The following is an 18657-nucleotide window of genomic DNA, read 5'->3' on the forward strand; positions in this document are numbered from 1 at the left end:
ACATAAAAGCCACCAAAATCTTGTCATTTTATCTTTATTCTTTGCATCCTTCCTTGTGAGAATGGTAATAAAGCATAACCCAGGTAACAGCTACAACGCAGTCATTTTCTTGCCTACAGATCCAAGGCACAGAGTTCATTTGGAATTTTGTGAATGACAAGTGGAAACACCTGGTACCCCCAGGTTTCTCATTTACAGCTGGCAGTGCAGACAGACAGTCCTTTGCCTCCCAGTAACAAAGTTAAACCAGAAGCCTAACAACAGATGAAGTAAATGAAGTTATTCTTCACACAAACTAATTATTAACGGTCATAATGTAATTATGAGAAGTACGCAGCTACAATGAAGGGAGCTATAAATTGACTTTAAAACAAAAATCAAGACTGCCAAGTAAGTACAGTTAAATGGTATATTTTCCTCTCTGGAAAGAATAATGACTAATATATATAACTAAATGAGGAGTTTCCAGTTATTACTCGTTTCTCAAAATGAACTCATATTTGATGTAAGAAAGGGGACAAAATATATTATATTAAATATAATCAAGTATTTCTGACAATGTGAGAGATCACTGTTCAGAGAATAGGCACTACATGTGATTTACTTGTTGGTTTTGCATTTTTTGTTTGTTTTTTACTCAAGAAAACTGAGCTTGTTCTCTGCAGGAGACTACTAAAGCTTAGAAGTGATCTTTATATATGCTTTATTTCAACACAAAAACTTTTGCTTTTCCTCAATATTAAACACATCTGAAAAAATTGCACCGGTAATCAATTCAGAAATTGCAGTTGCCTAAAAATATTAAATGTCTCCAAAATACGAGACTAAGAAAGATAAAATCAAAATAAAAATATTAATGCCTAACAAAGTTTGAATTCATGTTTTATAAACACATGAACTCCTTTAAAATAAGGCGAAAGGAACAACCTCAATGTTAAAAATCTGCATGTACCCCTTACTACTGTTCTGTATGAGACTTGATGAACCTTTGACTAATCACATTTATTCTTCTTCAGTAGTCATAGGAACATTCTTGATTAGGAAAATGCTTTTTAGTATTTCTGAATTAAATCCATTTAAAGAGATGATGATTCACAGAAATACAATAGTAAACAAAATATTAATTTTTCAGTTGTCTACCTGATTATTATTATTATTAATATTCTCAACATACTTTATGGTAAATATCTTAATTTAGAAGCCTCTGCAAACTAGGTACAAGAACAAAAGTTTGTACAGTTAAATGCGCATTTACCTTCTTCAACTGTTTGTACAAAGGCCCCTGATGAAGTCCAATTTGTTGTAAACCCAAAGCTGCGACTGTGGCCAGGTCTCTGGTTTATATTGATTCTCAATTCACTGTACTGTTCCTGAAAAATAAAACATGACACTACAGTATCTGGTATCACGGGAATCTAAATGAGGGAAAGTTTATCCACTAAATAAGCAAGGCTTCTCACAATGTGCACTTTAATCATCTATTATTAGCATCACCAGCAAAGGAAACAGCATTTAACTTTGTTAACTAGCTAGCTTATTTTATATTCAAAGGTGTGTTTTCAGTGTACTTTTATATTTTGGCTATACATACAACATACTTAGCCATGCATTTCTTCTATTTTAAATATTTCATGAAGTGATGTTACAAAATGTAAGGTGTTTGAGGAAGCTAAAACCCTAAATGGGTCTTCATGGACAGCCTTGTCAATTTGTAGAATCTACTGCCTCCTGACCAATCATCACTCAAAAAGGAACGTGAAGAAAAACAGCAACAACAAAACCAGATAACTAATTCATCTTATTTTTTCTTGCACATACTACAGAAGTCATCATCAGTTTCCTTCGCAGGCTCAATGCTGCAACTAGATTTTCTTGGGTGAACAATCACCTTTTCAGTTTTGTGTGAAATACTACTAGTTTCCTATGTATTTTGTAATGGAGGCCTTAGATAATAAAAATAATCCCAGAATTAGCTAGAATCCAGTTTTTCCACCGAACATTTACATTTTAAACTACAGAAATATTTGACTTGGAATGCATTTCAGAAGACCTGCTTTCAATCTCACAATATATTATGAACATGTGGTACACACATTAACATTCTAATGTGAACTCCTTAAAAAACAATTAAAATACTCAAATGCATGTTATTCACTTCATTATAATGGAACTGATACTGTTATAAAAGGAAAAAAAGACTTCTGTCAAACACTTAAAATAGATATATTCCAGTAACATGTTGCATGGAGGAAACCCCACATGCTTATGTGTGCACTAAACATACATCTACACTTTAGCTCCCCAGCAAACCAATTTTCTGAAGGGTGGGATTCATTTTTCCCTAACTGCAAATATTTAGAAATTTAGGTACATAAGCCAATTCCCCAGAACTCCTGTGTTGGTCAAAGGACACAATGAGCTGCTTTACAAGTAGAAGTAGGTAGCTGGCTTCTCAGGGCAGGAAGCAGCCAGAGGAGTCTTTAGCAGTACCCAAGCATTGGGTCCAGAGGACAACAGTAGCAAGGGAGCATCCCTTAGTTTCTCCTTGTGTTACAAGGAGATGTCCCTGACAAAACACTCCCAGTCACAGGCCATGGTAGAAACTATTGAATCCTTACTTCTAAACAAGCTCCTTAGTTGAAACATCTTCTACACTGAAACAGACTTTTTTTTTCAATTCATCCCACCTCCTTAGTTGACTAACAGTACTTTAAAAGTTATTCTACTAATAGGTTAGCACATACATAGAAAGCTTCTGAATTTGATTGTGTTCCTGGAAATCACAATCATCAGTATTTTTTATTTCCACCATCCCAAACCAGTTCTTTTTTAAACCTACCTTGTGAGAGGAGTAATGCAGTTTTGTACACTGAACTTCGTAATTTAAACAGGTAGTCTCCAAAACATTTAGTACTCTACAAATCCGGTGTTATTACTGTGATGACTAGTGAACTATCAACTGGTCAGCTCTGGCAATGATTTACAAACATATCAAATAGAACTTGCATTCTTTACATTATAGTTTGTTTGATGGACCACACAAGCAGTATTTTTTTATTTTTATTATTTAAACACTTTCCTCATTTACAGGCAGGACAGTTTATAACTTGGTGACCAATTAGAGAAAAATAGAATCTAGTATGCTTTGCTCTCATTTAGCTCACCTGAAGGGAAACAAAGGACCCATATCTAATCTATGTTTTCACTGATTAGAATAGCAGCTTCTCTGCCTGTTTTTGCTACAATACAGAAAAAGGATCATAATTTCTTTGCTTATAAGTTTCAATCACAGTTTTCAATCACAGTTTCAAAAAGTTATAATAATTTCATTGCAATGGCTAAAGAGTTATCAGCAGTATTTAACTGAAACGTGTTCCTTTTTCACAGGTGATTAGGAAGAAGAATGAATCAAAATTACTGAATATATAAAAAAGATAGTGTGTGAAGTGATTTCATTAATCAGCATCCAAGCATTTTTTTTTTTTTTATGATCTTCACTCAAACTACTGACAATTAACTTGTATAGCAGTGTCAGGAATGCAAAGCATTCACCTTTTAACTCATCAAGGGGTATAAACTACATCATTACATATTGCAGAAAGGTGGTGACAGTTAAAGCTATTGCTATTCATTTTTTACATGTGAAACATGAGATAAACTGAAAGAAATAGTACTGGATGTATTTTTCCAAGGTGCTGAAAGAACACTCAAAAAACAGCTCCTGGATAAGCACATACACAAGAAGATGGTGATTTCTTTTTAAATTCATTAGTGTGAATACCAAGTAGAATAATTTCAAGTACATAATTACAGAACCCAAAAAGGCTTAAGCCACAACTAATGGAAAAAAAGGATATTGTGATATTAATGTATAAGGCTGACCTTTGAAAAGCTGATCTTTATTTTCCACCACCAGCTTAAAAGTGCAAATGAATGCTACAGCAGCTCAGAGCATTCATCTAATTAACATTCCTGATTGTACGCACAAAGTGCTGATTGGGAGAACACCAGAAACCTCACAAACATCAAATTAAATATTTAGAGTATCTACTTTGAATTTTATTTCTAAATAAAAGCACAAGAGAGAAAGAGTAGGGAAAGAAAGCATCAAAAGGACCATTTATATGTTCTTTCCTAATGCTCTCTTTCCCCAGAATTAAATCAAACATAACAGTAGTTCTTCAAGTTGATTTCTTACCACCAAGGAATACTTCCATGAGATCTTGCATGGGATGTTTTCTTTTGTTGTTGTTGGTGTTTTTTTTTGTTTTGTTTTGTTGTTTGTTTTTTTTTTTTTTTTTGACTCTGCTGCAGCATTCAGTTACACTAAGCAGTTACATGACTTCCACACTTACCAGGGATTTTGAATCCTCATGCTCTGGCAGACTCACATTTTCTGCAGAAGATGCAAGTGAAACAGAATCAGGAGGAGAACAATATTCTGGTTTAAGAATACTGCCTCTGGCATCTTGGTCTTGGGGTTTTACAGGTAATGTCAAACTAGAAGTAGGTGTTGTCTTAACACCTTTTTCCTCCTCCTCCTCCTCCTCACCTCTGCTTCCAAGTACACTGGTAGAGAGAGAGTATGATGAGTCTGGTAGTGAAAATGAACTGCTAGTTAACAAAGTTTGAGTTCTTTTAGCTTTTTCCACTTCTCCGTTGTATTTCTGGGTATCATCCATCTAGGACAAAAATAACAGTTTGGTAAATATGTGCTTTAAAAAACCTTTATCTTTCAGCAGCTTAAATATTTAACAAAGTACTCCTCCCTTTCATGCAGCTTCTAGTCACTGTACCCATTACTAATTACCCACTTAAAAAAAAAGCAGCAAGACTTTTTTCCCTTGAAATATTTGCAGAATATATAGTATAGACTCATTAGGATAAACTTGTTAAAACGATCTGCTTAGAAAAATTTGCTTCCCCTTTAAAAAATTGAGCCAGATAGGGATTTATGAAAAAGCTATGAAAATCTATGTAATAATGGAAAAACCAATCTGTGTTTCAGTGCTTTACTGAGTAGGCAAATTCTAGGCTGGAGTAAAGCTTTAATTTCAAACTCAGCAAAGCAGAATAAATTTATACCACCTGAAAGTTTGTCTTTAACAATTACATTAAATTCACTTCAGACAGTTACATCAAAGACAGGTTTTCTCTCTTTGGAGACTTTTTTTTATTTTTTTAATGTAAAATTTAATTTTAATTTAAAATTTTATTCTTCTCCTTTTGTAATAAGGAGACATTAAAATAATAATATTTCTAAAAGTGCCTTTAAATATAGAAACACAAAAATCTTACATGACAGAATCACTTGCTGTATTAACGCAGCCTTCATCAAACAAAAAGAACATTTAAGCCCTACCGTTCACCCAGCTATACAAGACACCAAACATTTATAAACTTCAGGAACTAAAGAGAATTTTACCGTGAGCGACCGTGGAAGTGAGGAGATTCCTCTTGAGTGGACACCAAAAGGTCTTGGTGTAACCACGGATGTTAACCTGGAGGTATCGGTTTTCTGGTAACTTCTAGGGAGAGAAGCTGAAACCTGAGCTGACCCAGTTTGAGCATTCACTGAGTAGAGCGTAGACAAAAGAGATGAGCTCCGCTCTTCTGCCAGGCTCTTTGAGGGAGCAGGAGCTTCACGTGTGGCAGAACTCTCCTGCTTTGGCAGATGATCCTTGCTCCTTTGAGCAGCAGACAGGCTTTTGCTGTCTTTAGTGCTGTAGGAGGTTTCTTCCAAAAGGTAATCTTTCACCACTGACCGTGTAGAAGGTTCTTTTTCTTCAGTAAACACATCATCGTTCAGTGAATATGTCCATCTGTGTTCATATTTTCTCTGCCTGTAGGAGTCTTGATCTCTATCCTCCCTATGGGGACAGAGCTTATTAAAATCCCAAAGTGAACAGACAAACAGGTGCGCCCTAGGTGTTTTAACTACTGATTATTCAAGGCAGAGCATAAACTGAGAAACACACCTCTGGTAAGTGAAAAAAATGAATGACATCACTTAAAATATATTAAAATATTAGTATTTTCAAGTCCCCCTCCCCACCCACCCCTACTCCCTCTGAAAACACTCAGGCATACTACTGCCATGTTATCAGGTTGCCACCATGACAGAAATCTCTCTGCCAAGAAAATGATACAGCTATTCATGTTACATATCCTCAGAAATTCAGATTTCATTGAGGAAAGAATGCGAAGGTAGTCACACAACATTGCCTAAACTGCATAGTTCTCTTGACGCTTCTACTCTCTGAAAGTACAATACTATACATCAGATAACAAATGACAGGGTACCTTGAAATTTAGATTTTTAGATTTATTCCTTTATTTTGGGATTCATTCCCTTGTCAAAATAAACCACCACAGGGATAGATAATCCTTAACATTATTATTATTATTATTTTTTTTTTTTAAGATGTTGGCAATACTGGACATTCAATTTGAATCCGTATTTGTCTTCAAGTTGTTGTCCTCACAAATATGTCAAAAATACTCAAAACATGTTTTAAGACCTACTTAAATTTCATTTATGAACATGCCATATGCATATTCCCTTCTTCACCTGAGCCATATACATTTAAATTTAAAAATAAACTTCAAAAAAATGACTGTCATCAGGAGACGTAGTACTGCACTACTCTATTGAAACTTGACCCTCCAGAGAGAAGTTTATTCTGTAAATACCCAGAGGAACAATAGGGGATACAAAGGAAATACAGTAGAAGTTGATTGTTCTGTGATATACATAAAAATGCTGACTGTATTTATCCACTGTGGTCAAGAGAATAGCAAATTCAGTGTTAGAGGAAAGAAATAGTTAAGTTGATCCAAGAATAAAAGAGGCAGTTAACTGGCTTAATTCTCTATTGTTTTAACCTCTTTAAATTGGATACAAATACTGACTTCACAGTACATTTATTCATGGTTTGAGTAAAACGTCATTTAAAAAGCCAAACTGTTTATCATTCTATGAAAAGAATGTATTAGCAGATCATATTCTGCCCTTTAATTGCCTAGATTTCTACTCTATAATTTGGAACTAAAATTGTTGAGACTTCTGAAGAATCAATTGCAACTTGCCAGTAAAAACTGCTCAAGAATTAAAGGGAACTAAAATAATCAAATTTAAGTTCTACAATTTAATACTCCCATTAGGGTCATTACCTTTCCTGCTGCATTTCTTTCAGTGACTTGCTGCTCCTATCAGAAACCTCAGAGGCTCTCCTTTCTATTTCTTCTCTTTCTTCCTTTTTCTTTTGCAATTCTGAAGTGAAGCTCTTTCTACGATTCTTCCATTTTGCTAGATCCTACAAGAATCACATGAACAAACAGAATGAGATTTTCTCAAGACCTTGCACGTCTACAGAGGCAACCCATCTCAAGCAATCTGATGCCTTGATTTTACTTGCATGTCTGCATCAAGGCCACATTTTCATGCACCTTCCCCCAAGTGCTTTTATTTTCGCCCCTTGACATTTTCAATTTTTAATAATAGTTCACACAATGACAGATAGTTGAAAACAAATGCAAATGGCATGTGAATTTCTTTGTTGTAGGCTTTGGATTTTTTTTTCCTTCCCTCAAATCACCAGTATGTTAGACTGATATACTAGCTTGAGAATAAACACGCCTTGAAGTCTAAATTGGAAACATAAGAGATCAACTTCTATGTTTTGTTTATTTCTGTAAAACCACAATGTGAACTGGCAATCTTCTCCATGAAATACCAGAGCTGGGTTCAGAGAACTATTGAATATTGGAACTGCTATGCGCTGCTTGCTTGGCGTTCTGTTGTTAATTTCAGCCTCTTGTTGGTAATCATTGCCAATCACAGATTTTAATTAAAAGTCTTTATAGAACCTTACAATGCTGTGTAAGGTTATCATACACTTTACAAGCTGAATTTAAGACAGAATTATTGGGAGACAGGAGCCTCAAGAATTTGCACAAGGAAATATTTCCTTCTCTTCTCCCAAAGGATCAAATTCTCAGACATTCCAATCACTTCACAAACAATATCCACAAATCTCAGACATGTCAAATTGTGCCCCAACTTTTATGTCCACAGAACTCATGCCTAAAGGCTTTACTGTGACACCACAACAATACATACAAATCATATAAAAAAATATTAAAAATAATTTCAGTTCTGCCTTAAACAGACATCCTCCAAAACACTAGGAGTTGCACGAAATGCATAATTTTAAAGCGTGATCCTGTAAATTGCTGCACATATGCCAAAAGTAAGTTTTCTAGGGGCACTGAACATTTGCAGCACCCCTCCCTTTAGCTGGGCATGTCAGGAGGAGTGAAAAGGAGTATTTACTTCTTGCCACTTCAGATCTTGTTCTTGCAGCTGTTCTTTTATCCTTTGCAGTTCTTCGTAACGGATTTTGCGCAACGACTGCAGCTCCTCTGCACTGACATCATTCAAAGATTTACTCCTAGAAAGAAAAAAGACTATTCAGCTTCATCACATCTTAGCCATTTGTGCAAGTGAAACCTTCAACAGAGATTTATATTAGTACAACTGAACGCTCTTAAGTGTTATTTCAAACAGAGCAGGAAACATACCAGCAGCTGAATGAGCAAGCCTTGGATGGGACCTAGTGCCAGCACTGAAGTCAGTAGTTGCATATTCGGGCAAATAAAATCAGGTTAATTAAATAACCAGCTCCTCCTGCAGCAGCTCCATGCTGATGATTCACATTGAACTCCTCATGTCTACTACTTCTGTTTAAATTTTTTACTCCATTTATTGACCTTGCCTGTTTCTTTTTATCTAAAAGCCATCGTGCCCCCCCCTCAAATCCAAACTCCCATTATTTCACTTTTTCTCTCCAGCAACAGCCTCAGAATCATCTCCTATTTTTTCCTTCCTTAGGCCAATTCTAAAATCAAGTTAGTTATCAATGCACATTTCTAAAAGACAAAAGTGATTTACTACTAAATACTCAGTTCAATCATGTTATGGACCTCACTAGTCTATATAACTCCTTTCCAAAACCTTCCTGAAACTTTCAGTTCAAGCTGGGATAGCTTGCATCCTCTTGTGAATTTCTTCTACATATCAAAAAGTTTTTCCATGAACTCCTACTCACTAGTTCACTGTAATCTCATTTCCTCATAACTCACTTTTCATGCCCCCCTCAATTCTATTCCTGTTTTCTGCTTTTTTTTTATCCATTTTACAGTCTCTGCATTTAAGTGTAACAGAACTTTTAGCTTGAGTATAGGACAAGACTCCTCCTCAGATTGATCCCAAGCCTGTTAGACATCAAGTAACATGCAGATGGTTTGTGTTGTAATAACACGCTTTGTAACGTTTGGTGCTATGATAGAAAAGGAAAGCTAGGCTTCTGTTTTGTTATTATTATTTTTTCACAAAATGCTTCCATTTGTATTTATTTGTACAAAATTTAAGTGATGGAGGAATATTAGTGTAGACAAGTTTTAACAGGACTTGAAACCATAATGCTTCTCTGGTATGACAGAAAATCAGGTTAAAAACAAAAGTGATTCAGCACAAGGCCTTGCTCTAATCTCTTACATACCAAGAGAGCTCTGAACTAACAAACTAGTCTCTTTCACTTCCTCTTAAGAGGCCCGACTTACTTACATTGGTAACATAAGACTTTGGACTTCGGCCTCTGGAAAAAAGGCCAGGGCATTAACTAATTATTCCTGTTTGCTTGTTTATTTTCTGAATGGGAAGAATGCCACATTAAACAAAAATCTTATAGACACTACTGCAGAAACTCTTTTCTTGTGTAGTTCTCTCTCCTTTCTTCTTCCTTTTTTTTTTTTAATGTCTAAGTTATATCACATGTAGAAAGGGTTTTGAGTTAGCATCAAAACCATTCCAGATTCACTAAATGAAACTTACATGATGATGGTTTCCTTTTCTTTCTCTCAAGTTTCTATATCTGCTTGGAACAAAATAGGAAAATCTAGACCTAAATACAATATACCCTAAGAAAGGATATATTCACATATTCATACCAGCGAACAGTATGTTAGTTTTAATTTTAGTCTTAATTAAAAAAACAAACAACAACAAAAAAACACTAGTGACTCAAGCTTCCTGAGTTTCCCTCCACTAACACCCAGCCTCTTCAGACACATTTCTTGCTTCTCCTAGCAGCATTTGTTCATTTACCAGCTTTGGCTCAGGGTGAAAAAAGAATATATATACACAAATATATGTTCATATACATATGTTTACCTTCTTTTTCCCTCTTTGGAAAATGTAGAGCACCGTGCATAACCAAATACTTAATATGCCATCACACAGTAAATGTGAAAATATTTCTCTGAGCCAGTAAGCTGTAAACAAGGCTACATAAGTTAACATGGCACTAACCAATCAGTTTACCACTGAGGATTCAATAACTGGAAGTCCAAAAACTAGACATAAAGTGTTCAAAAAGCTCATCGATGTTAAGAGAAACTACAGGTGAATGGCCTCGAGAACACTTTTCATTTATTTATATATTTACTTTGGTTCAACTACCACCTTTTAAAATGTATGTGCCTCTTTAAAATAAAAAAAAAGAAAGTTAAGTAAAATAATTCTTTAAGTCTGCTACCATCAGAACCAAAATATAAGATGTGAAGTACTAAGTGCCAGGTCAAATGGTTCTGACATTCATTTAAACTGCCAGTGAAATGTATTAACTTGTATATTTTATTCTGGGATTCATTTGATACTGTATTTCAACCTGCCCTATTTGAAAATAACAGATTTTCAATCGTTCCCATGGTACATATGCATGTCATTAACTATTTTCAGAATTCTAACTGTGCAGTCTTTAAAATGAAATATTTACTAATCCTTCTTTACATTTCTGAATGTTTTAGAGCCTGATTTAAATACAGAACTTCAAGTACTTCAGCTGGAATAAAATATCAGAGCTGATTTTCAAAATGCCTGATAACCATAACTGATATAATCCTAGATGCCAGAGAGGACTTTTGCCAGATGCATAGCTTTTAGTGTCTTACATTTGTTATGTAAATTGCTCAAGCACAAAACAACAAAGCAGCATGCACAAGTTGCTTTGAGCACAAGTTTTTAGCTGCCGTGCATGCATGAAAATTTAAACGAGAGGCAAAAATAGTGTTATGATCTTTCAAGCTTTTACAAAACTTACCCTTGCTCATCAGAAAGCTTTTGAAACAGTCTGAGAAATTAGAAACCAAAAAAAAAAGGAGAAAGATTCAGTGTCATGCTTGATATTCATAACAACATTCATATGATCAGTACGCCAGCACTCTCACTAAGTGAATGGGAAACTGTGAAAGCTTTAGGACCAGACGGCATGGAGTAGCACATCAGTGATCTGACACGAGTCAGAAGCACATCAGGACTTGCATGATGCGTAAGTCAGGAAGAAAACTGACAAAACAAGGCTGCCTGTAAGTTTCCAATGCTTCCAATTTAGAAATACTGCATGAATAGAGCCTCGTTTTAGTTCTGCATCACTTATTCCAGTGCTGCTAAACAGCATGACGCTTGGAAGATACTCATTTCAAGAAATGAAAATGAAGCCTAACTTGAATCCCAAAAAGAAGCCTGGCATACAAAGGCTGTTTTCTTGTTAATTCAACCACCCCTGATGCTAAATGCAAGTAATACATGGAATGGATAAATCTAAAAGGTCCTATGTACAACTTTACATATTAAGTGGAGAACCAAATACAGCCAGTGTGATTCAAGAGGATTTTTAGTGTTCTTGAATATGAGTATTGTATTCTATTAATTCTGGAAATGTGAAATCTTTTCAAGCACTTCAGAAATATTCCTCAGTGAAGCTTGCACTTTGTTAACAGCATTAGGCTTAAAAATTAAATGTAATGACATCAAAGGTTCAACTGGAACATGGAAGTGTCTTAGTCACAAATTAAGGATGCACAGCCGGTAGAACTGCAACTTGCAATGCCGTATTTTCAGAGCCAAAAAAACATAAAACTCCACTCTCTCACAGTAAGTACAAAACCTACAGGAGAACTAGGAAGCAGTTAAAAAAAAAAGTCTTCACTCACAGAAGAAAAACTTTGGGTACACCAGGAAAGGATTAGGGATAGTATTAATTAGGACTGTATGAAATATGAAAGCAAGGAAAACTGCTGGTAGAATAAACATGTCACAGTAGAATTTAAAATAATATGGACACACACCTTGCATGCACCATGACTTTAGATAGGCAAAAAAGAGCACTAATATCTTTTTATCTCATGGAGCCATCTCATAAATGCGGCAAGACATTTTACAAACAAGCATTTTTTTAATTTAGGTGCAAACAATCTCAGAATGCCCATCTCCAGAATTTGTTATTAAGGCATTCATGTCATGAAATTTATATAAAACTGAGTCTGAAGGAATTATTATATATTTTCTCCAAAATTGCAGCCTAAAACTAAAAAAAAGTCATGATTTTTGTTGAAAATATGGTATTGCAGTCATGAGCTCCTATTGAAAGCAAATAAAAAGCTTGTCCAGGACGACACAAACAAATTGCAGATTTGCACTCTACAAATGGTTCAGCACAAGACGATGCTTTTCTGAATGGAAACAGTTCAATTAGCTCAAGCACAATCCGTGCAGGACACAACCTGACCTCTCCACCATCTGACGCTTCTTGTGTCTAACTTTGCTGGCCTCTCTGATTGCTTCCCACTTCTTCCAGTCTTCTTCACTGCATGGACCTGGGATAAAATTTACTGGCTGTGCGTTGCTTCCCACTTTCCAAGATTCAATCTTGCGTGTCAGCATGTCGTCCTTCTTATGTCGGGAAGACGGTGACAACACTCTACCATTGCTCTTTCTGTCCTCTGGTGTTGCACTCTTTTCAAGTAAACATAGAAATTTGGACCGTATTTCCTCAGGAAGACTCCAAGGATCAGGAAAGAGTGCAGGATGGTACTTGTCTGGAGCACCTGATAAAGGCACCTCTTTTTTCTGAGAGAGGATTTTACGAAAAATCATGTCATCCTTTTCCAAATCTGGAATCACAGCTTGGCCTTCTCTAGGCTGCAGAATTATTTCACCCTCTATAAGAGGCTCTTGATCAGAGAATTTTTTAAAATACTGGGGGTCTTGGAGAACAACTTGATTCATATGGAAAGCCCCAGTTTTGCGAACAAACAAGTCATCATTTTCTAAATCTGGATACAGATATAGATTTTCATTGTCTCCTTGGTCACATCCTGGTATAAAGGAAATATTCTTTCTACATTTTATGAGCCTAGGGCCAGAAGTAGGATCAATTTTGGTCTTCGTTTCAGAAGACAAGTAGTCAGAGTATTTTTGCAGGGCCTGAAGTAACGAAAACTGACTGAAGCATATAAAACAAAAGGAGGGAAGTAAAATATCATTAACTAGTAACATACAAGCAGATCACAATGTATTCAGATATATGCTTGTTTTAGATTTGCAGTATTCCGAGCAGTACAGCTACACCATTTGGCATTCACCACCACTAACCAGAACACAGCACACGTCAACCAATGTAAAGGTAACATGACATACTGACCTGCTCAGAAACAGCACACTTGCATGCTCACACACAAAGCCTATGCAGCACGTTATGCTTTCGCATTTACATCTTTCAGAAGACCACCATCAACTCACGACTATATTAAAAAAATAAAGTTGTAATAATAACAAAAAAGCGCGACATCACAGGATGCAGTTTAATTTCATTTAGCTGTTGCACGTCCAGCCATTTCTTTCTGATGCAGCAAGAGTACAGCTCATGCAGCAGTATCAACCTGGGCTGGTCAGAAGCCTCCAAGATTTTTCCTTCTGTAATCTGTGTCAACGAGCTTCCCACATACTCAGCAGTTGGCTTATAGCTTTGATCCCTTCTGCAACTGCTGTTCCATTCGAAACTTGGTCTTGGTTGATTAGCAACAATGGCAGAGCTTTGTTTATAAGCATATCCCTCATCCTCAGAATCTGATTTCTTTCTACTGTGCATGAGCACAAAGAATAAAGAGAGGGAAAGAAAAGTGTATGCATTGAGTAAAACGTATAGCATCAAGAGTGGAACAACTAATGAAAAAGAGTACTTCAAATTTTTTTCTTAAAAAAACATATATCCTGCTGCTACACAGGCAAAAATTAAAAATAATAATTTTTAAAAGTCACAAAACAACAACTTTAAGGTTTTGCATACATGAGAGAAACAGGGGCATGCATAAAAACGCACCTGAACCCTTGAATCTCTTTATACCAGGGTTTGAAAGAGGATTTCCTGATTTTTTTCCATAGCAATTCTTCTTCTGGAGTCCAAAACTTAGGAAGAAATTTGTCAAAAGCAACCACTGTATTTGATGCTGAAGAATTTAGCTTGCGAAAATAGAGATCATCTTTTTCAATGTTTGGGATGCCTATTTCTTCTTCCTCGTCCTCATCAAAATACCCAGATAATTCTGAAGAAATGTTAACTCTTGGTTTGTTTTCCACTTTAGTATCCAACTGCCTCTGCCTCCTCTGGTTACTGTTCAAAATACCCAATCAGTTAAGATATTTTAGGAGCAACTTGACAAAGAATGCAAAAATACATGCTTTTTGGCTCAGGAGTTCAACCTCGTGAATGAAGCAAATTAGTTCTCAATTCCACCACTGCAGCACCAGAAATAATAACAAAAAAGTTAAATTGTTATATCAACATCCTATTGCCTCTGACAAAAAATACAAGATTTGACAGAAAAGGCATAGTAATTTATCATCTGTGTTAAAATGTTGATTAGAATGCTAACTTTATGGAGTTATTTATGGACTGCAATTTAGGTAATACAATAGTTACTCGATCTTGGATTAGTATCTCTAACCTCAGTGGTTCAAGCATTGTAGCTAGTGGACCAGCTGGATCATTTTCTTGTGAGCAAGATTTAGAAGAGTCATTGCGCAATATGAAATGATGTCCAGGTGCAGCAGAGCTTACAGGACTCTTTTTGACTAGAAATCTACGTTTTGCTAAGTCATCCATAACCACGTCGGGCAGCCTTCTTTCATCTTCTGAATCAGAGCCACTGTCATACTCATAGATCATCTGGAGGGAAGCTGGATTTGTGAGCCCACACTCTGCTCTGCTATTTTGGCAGGAAGCTACGGGATTCCTTTCATGTCCACTGAGGTTGACCAAAACAGGAACAGAATGAAGACAGTGAAGTCACGAAGATTATGACGAAACACAAGAACTGCCCACTATTCTCGAGTGTGTAAACTAAGAAGTTGGACAACAGAAATTCATCACCATATTTTAGAAAGCTTTAACAAGAAACTAAAGCTGTACGTCTAACTCACTGAAGACTTCACTTAAGATCACTTAAATCCCCTGTGTGAAGTTTGACAAGCCTCAACACATTACTCAAAAACCAGAAAACTAGTTATGTGGAACAAAGCCAAACAACTTAAAGAACAATAGGGAAAAAATAAAAATTAAAGACCTGACCATCAACCACCCTCCCCTTAAAACATTGAATACTTTACTTTCAATTACAGCAACAGCAGCTTTTCTTAAGTTAGTGAAGAAAACATTTGTTAAAATGATAAATCAAAGTCTGCTTTACTAAGACTTCACACACCAGTACCTTGAAAATGTTCCATCTGACTCTGTGTAGACAGGACTTGCCCAGCTCCTCCTATTGTCCTCATTCTTCTCTGTCCTTTTCTTCCTTAAGGGTGCTGGTATATACGTTGGCTGCTTGTTTTTGTTGGGTAAGAAGCGATTGAAGTCAGCAGTAGGTTTTGGTTCAATCACAGAAATCCTTCGGTAAGACCTGTCATCTTTATGGGAGTCACGCATTTTGAAAGGCAATTCTGAGTCTGTGTCACTATCACAACCTTGGAAGAAAGGGGAGAAAACATTTTCTAGATACAAGTTTCCAGCTACAAGTTAAACTGATTTTAGGATATTTCAGTGTAACTCCAAGTTTGGTATGTTTCTGCTGCAAACTTGCTGAGCTACTGATGGGGCAGTAGAAGATATATTTTTAGAAGTTTGTTGTGAAGCTGTGATAAGGTCCTTTAAGCCGAATTTGGTTTGTATGCTCATGCTACATTCATTCCACTCTTTCACTATCACTGTTGCCTGCAGGACACAGTGCTAACCTCTAGATTGAAGAAGTAAAAACATCAGAGAAGTTTTTTAACTAAAAACATATTTGCCACTCAGATTTACTAAGAAAGCCAAGTTATTAGCAAATAGTATAAAATATGCTCATCTCAGCAGATTAATAGCCATTAGAAGCCCTGGGTATGTTGCATAGGTAACATGACTAGACTTTGCTTTGCTCAAAACAGATATGCTCCATGTGGCTTTGACCCATTGGTTTTATGTTACCCACATGGTACAAAATACAAAAGCTCTTTTTTTTTTAATATAACTTCTTTAAACTACAAGTTCATATTGCATTTTACAACTGAGAGAAAAATACAGATTACAGATGTCAGGATCTAATGTCAGACTTTTTTCTTGTTACCTTTCTTCCCATGACAAACTAAAATATCGAAAATAACTACCATTCTGATTTCAATGTAGGTGGGAAAAAACCCTACTTACATTGAATATTCACAAATAGAATGAAAACAGAGGTTTGATATATCCATACTAGGAACTAGGTAGGAACTAGGCAAGAAACTTATGCAACTGCTGCAGTTTTAGGTGATCCCATCAGGATCCGAATTCTTGCATTCACCCTCCCTGAACTATAGAAAAATATCCCCCCATGGACATGCATCCTAAAACAACAGCAAAAGGAAGAGTCCCAACAGCTCTTCCTAGGGAAATTCCTGCAGGCATTGCTTTGTTTCTACCAACTGTTCAAGGTCAATATTTACTTAAGCAAAACACAACTGTGGCAGTTACAAAGCTAGATCACCCTTCAAGCCAAGTACTGGGCACCCAATGGACCAGGCCCATACATTGTCTTCACTCACATTCATGACACGTATGCTAACAGAAAATTTAAAAGAGGAAAACATACCTTCACTGCCACCTTTCAAGGTTATGTCTGATGAAAAGCTTGTGGAGGATCTTGAGCCAAGAGAGTCCAAGCTATCAAAGGAATCGTCTCTTTTATGGCTAGCTGAAGGTGGAAAGGGCTCTCCCCGGTCCACGTACCAAATATCACCGTACCCACTATCCCTGCCACTTCTGTTCAGGTGGCTAGACTCTTCAAGTGCCTATGGGAGTAAGTTTTGAAAGATGTTTTGTAATAGTTTAAGGCAGAATGCTGCTAATGATTTTTCACTAAAAAATTTTAAAATGCCTTGTGCCTGCAAAACAAACTTTAACAAAGACTATTGCAATATCTCTGAAAGAGACCTGTACAACACAAGGTCTTAAATTTCCCTCACTTCAGCCTAACAGAATCAATAGATTGTGAAGAGCCCTGTTTTAAGTCGATCACAGCAGATGACCTCTGAATTTCTTGATTATATTGTTAGCAGAAGAACCAGTGTAAGTTAAACTCATTCCCTTTCACACAGCCTTTGATAGCAAGCAAAACAAACAAAAAATCCACATGACTGTGTTCCCCAAATTAAAAATAAAATTAACCCCCCCCCAACAGATTCTTTAGTGTTGACGCTATAACATACAGAAAAGTATAAAATTTAGGCTATTTATTTACTACTCCTTGTGGATTTCTTACCTTGGTCAATGCTTGCCCTAATAACTTCTCAAATGCTTTAAGATTGAGGTATGGACCATTATAATGAGGGTTACTTTGTGCTTTTCTCCCAAGCCAGTATAATGTAATCAAAACCTAGGGGTATAAAACAAACAAACTCAAAGTTCACTACTTGCCTCTCAAACCATACACCAGTATAAAAGCATCTAACTAAGCTGTTACGAGATGTTTTCCAAAATGAAGTTATTAAAATCTTGTCTACAGTATAAGCCAGAACCTCCATTAAAACCAAAGACTGTTACGATGCACATAATATAACTCAAGTAATCAGATATAACTGTTGTTTCTAATTATTGCATTTATTTGGAAAGGAGGTTAGCTGCACAGAGATCACCATAACATGACACTAATTTGCATCAGATGGAAGAACAGCAGAAGAATAAGGTAAGCATGATAGTGCCATAAACAGAAATGTTTTTAAAAGACATTTAACCGAAATTAGTGTAAAATTATTTCAGAAAGCATTGAAGGAAGTATCTTACATTTTTCACTCTTCTGTTGGTCTCCTCTGGTCTGAAGCAGGACAGGGAACGAGAAAGAAACAAAACAAAACAAAGTTTTAAAATCACTTACTTAAACTTTATTATTCAACATTTAAATGGTTTGAAGTCCAATTAGAAACTAGTATAAAATATGAACTATGACTCTTCCAGAAGAAATAAAAAGCAATGTGCTTTGAATTCTCAGGCATAACTCCATACTATTTCAATCATTACATATAAAGCAAGAAAACATTTTAGTTTCTGATTTGAGAGGAGTTCAGAAAGGCTCTAGGCTTTTTTAATTAGCCAAGGTTTTTAGTTACCAACAACTACAAAAAAGTGGAAAGCAAGCTAATAACTTTGGGCAATATAGTTTCGATTATCCAGGAAGAGCTTTGGTTCCATATGAAAGCAAATTCAATTGTTACAACTAGGGGGTGGTGGGAGGGTGGTGAAGTAGTAT

At 36.0% G+C, this 18657-nt stretch overlaps 1 protein-coding gene across 9 annotated transcripts in view; it reads right to left on the reverse strand.

Moving 5' to 3' along the window:
- The window catches only part of LMO7 (LIM domain 7), a 129336-nt gene that overhangs the window by 26131 nt on the left and 84548 nt on the right, over window positions 1-18657 (reverse strand). For 3 of the 9 annotated variants that reach the window (XM_080588907.1, XM_080588902.1, XM_080588901.1), the window contains exons 5-14: window positions 18195-18225; window positions 17674-17787; window positions 17005-17203; window positions 15610-15862; window positions 11163-11192; window positions 8336-8453; window positions 7174-7316; window positions 5426-5870; window positions 4356-4682; window positions 1256-1370 (exon numbers count right to left, since the gene is read on the reverse strand). In XM_080588907.1, coding sequence (XP_080445033.1) covers window positions 1256-1370; window positions 4356-4682; window positions 5426-5870; window positions 7174-7316; window positions 8336-8453; window positions 11163-11192; window positions 15610-15862; window positions 17005-17203; window positions 17674-17787; window positions 18195-18225 — 1775 coding nt within the window. Of the gene's footprint in view, window positions 1-1255; window positions 1371-4355; window positions 4683-5425; window positions 5871-7173; window positions 7317-8335; window positions 8454-11162; window positions 11193-12629; window positions 13347-13782; window positions 13984-14222; window positions 14514-14847; window positions 15148-15609; window positions 15863-17004; window positions 17204-17673; window positions 17788-18194; window positions 18226-18657 lie in introns of all 9 variants that reach the window. The other 6 variants (XM_080588906.1, XM_080588904.1, XM_080588903.1 and 3 more) reach the window with 4 other exon arrangements.

Source organism: Anser brachyrhynchus (genome assembly GCF_964034855.1).
Source record: "Anser brachyrhynchus genome assembly, chromosome: 1".
NCBI classification, from domain to species: Eukaryota; Metazoa; Chordata; class Aves; order Anseriformes; family Anatidae; genus Anser; species Anser brachyrhynchus.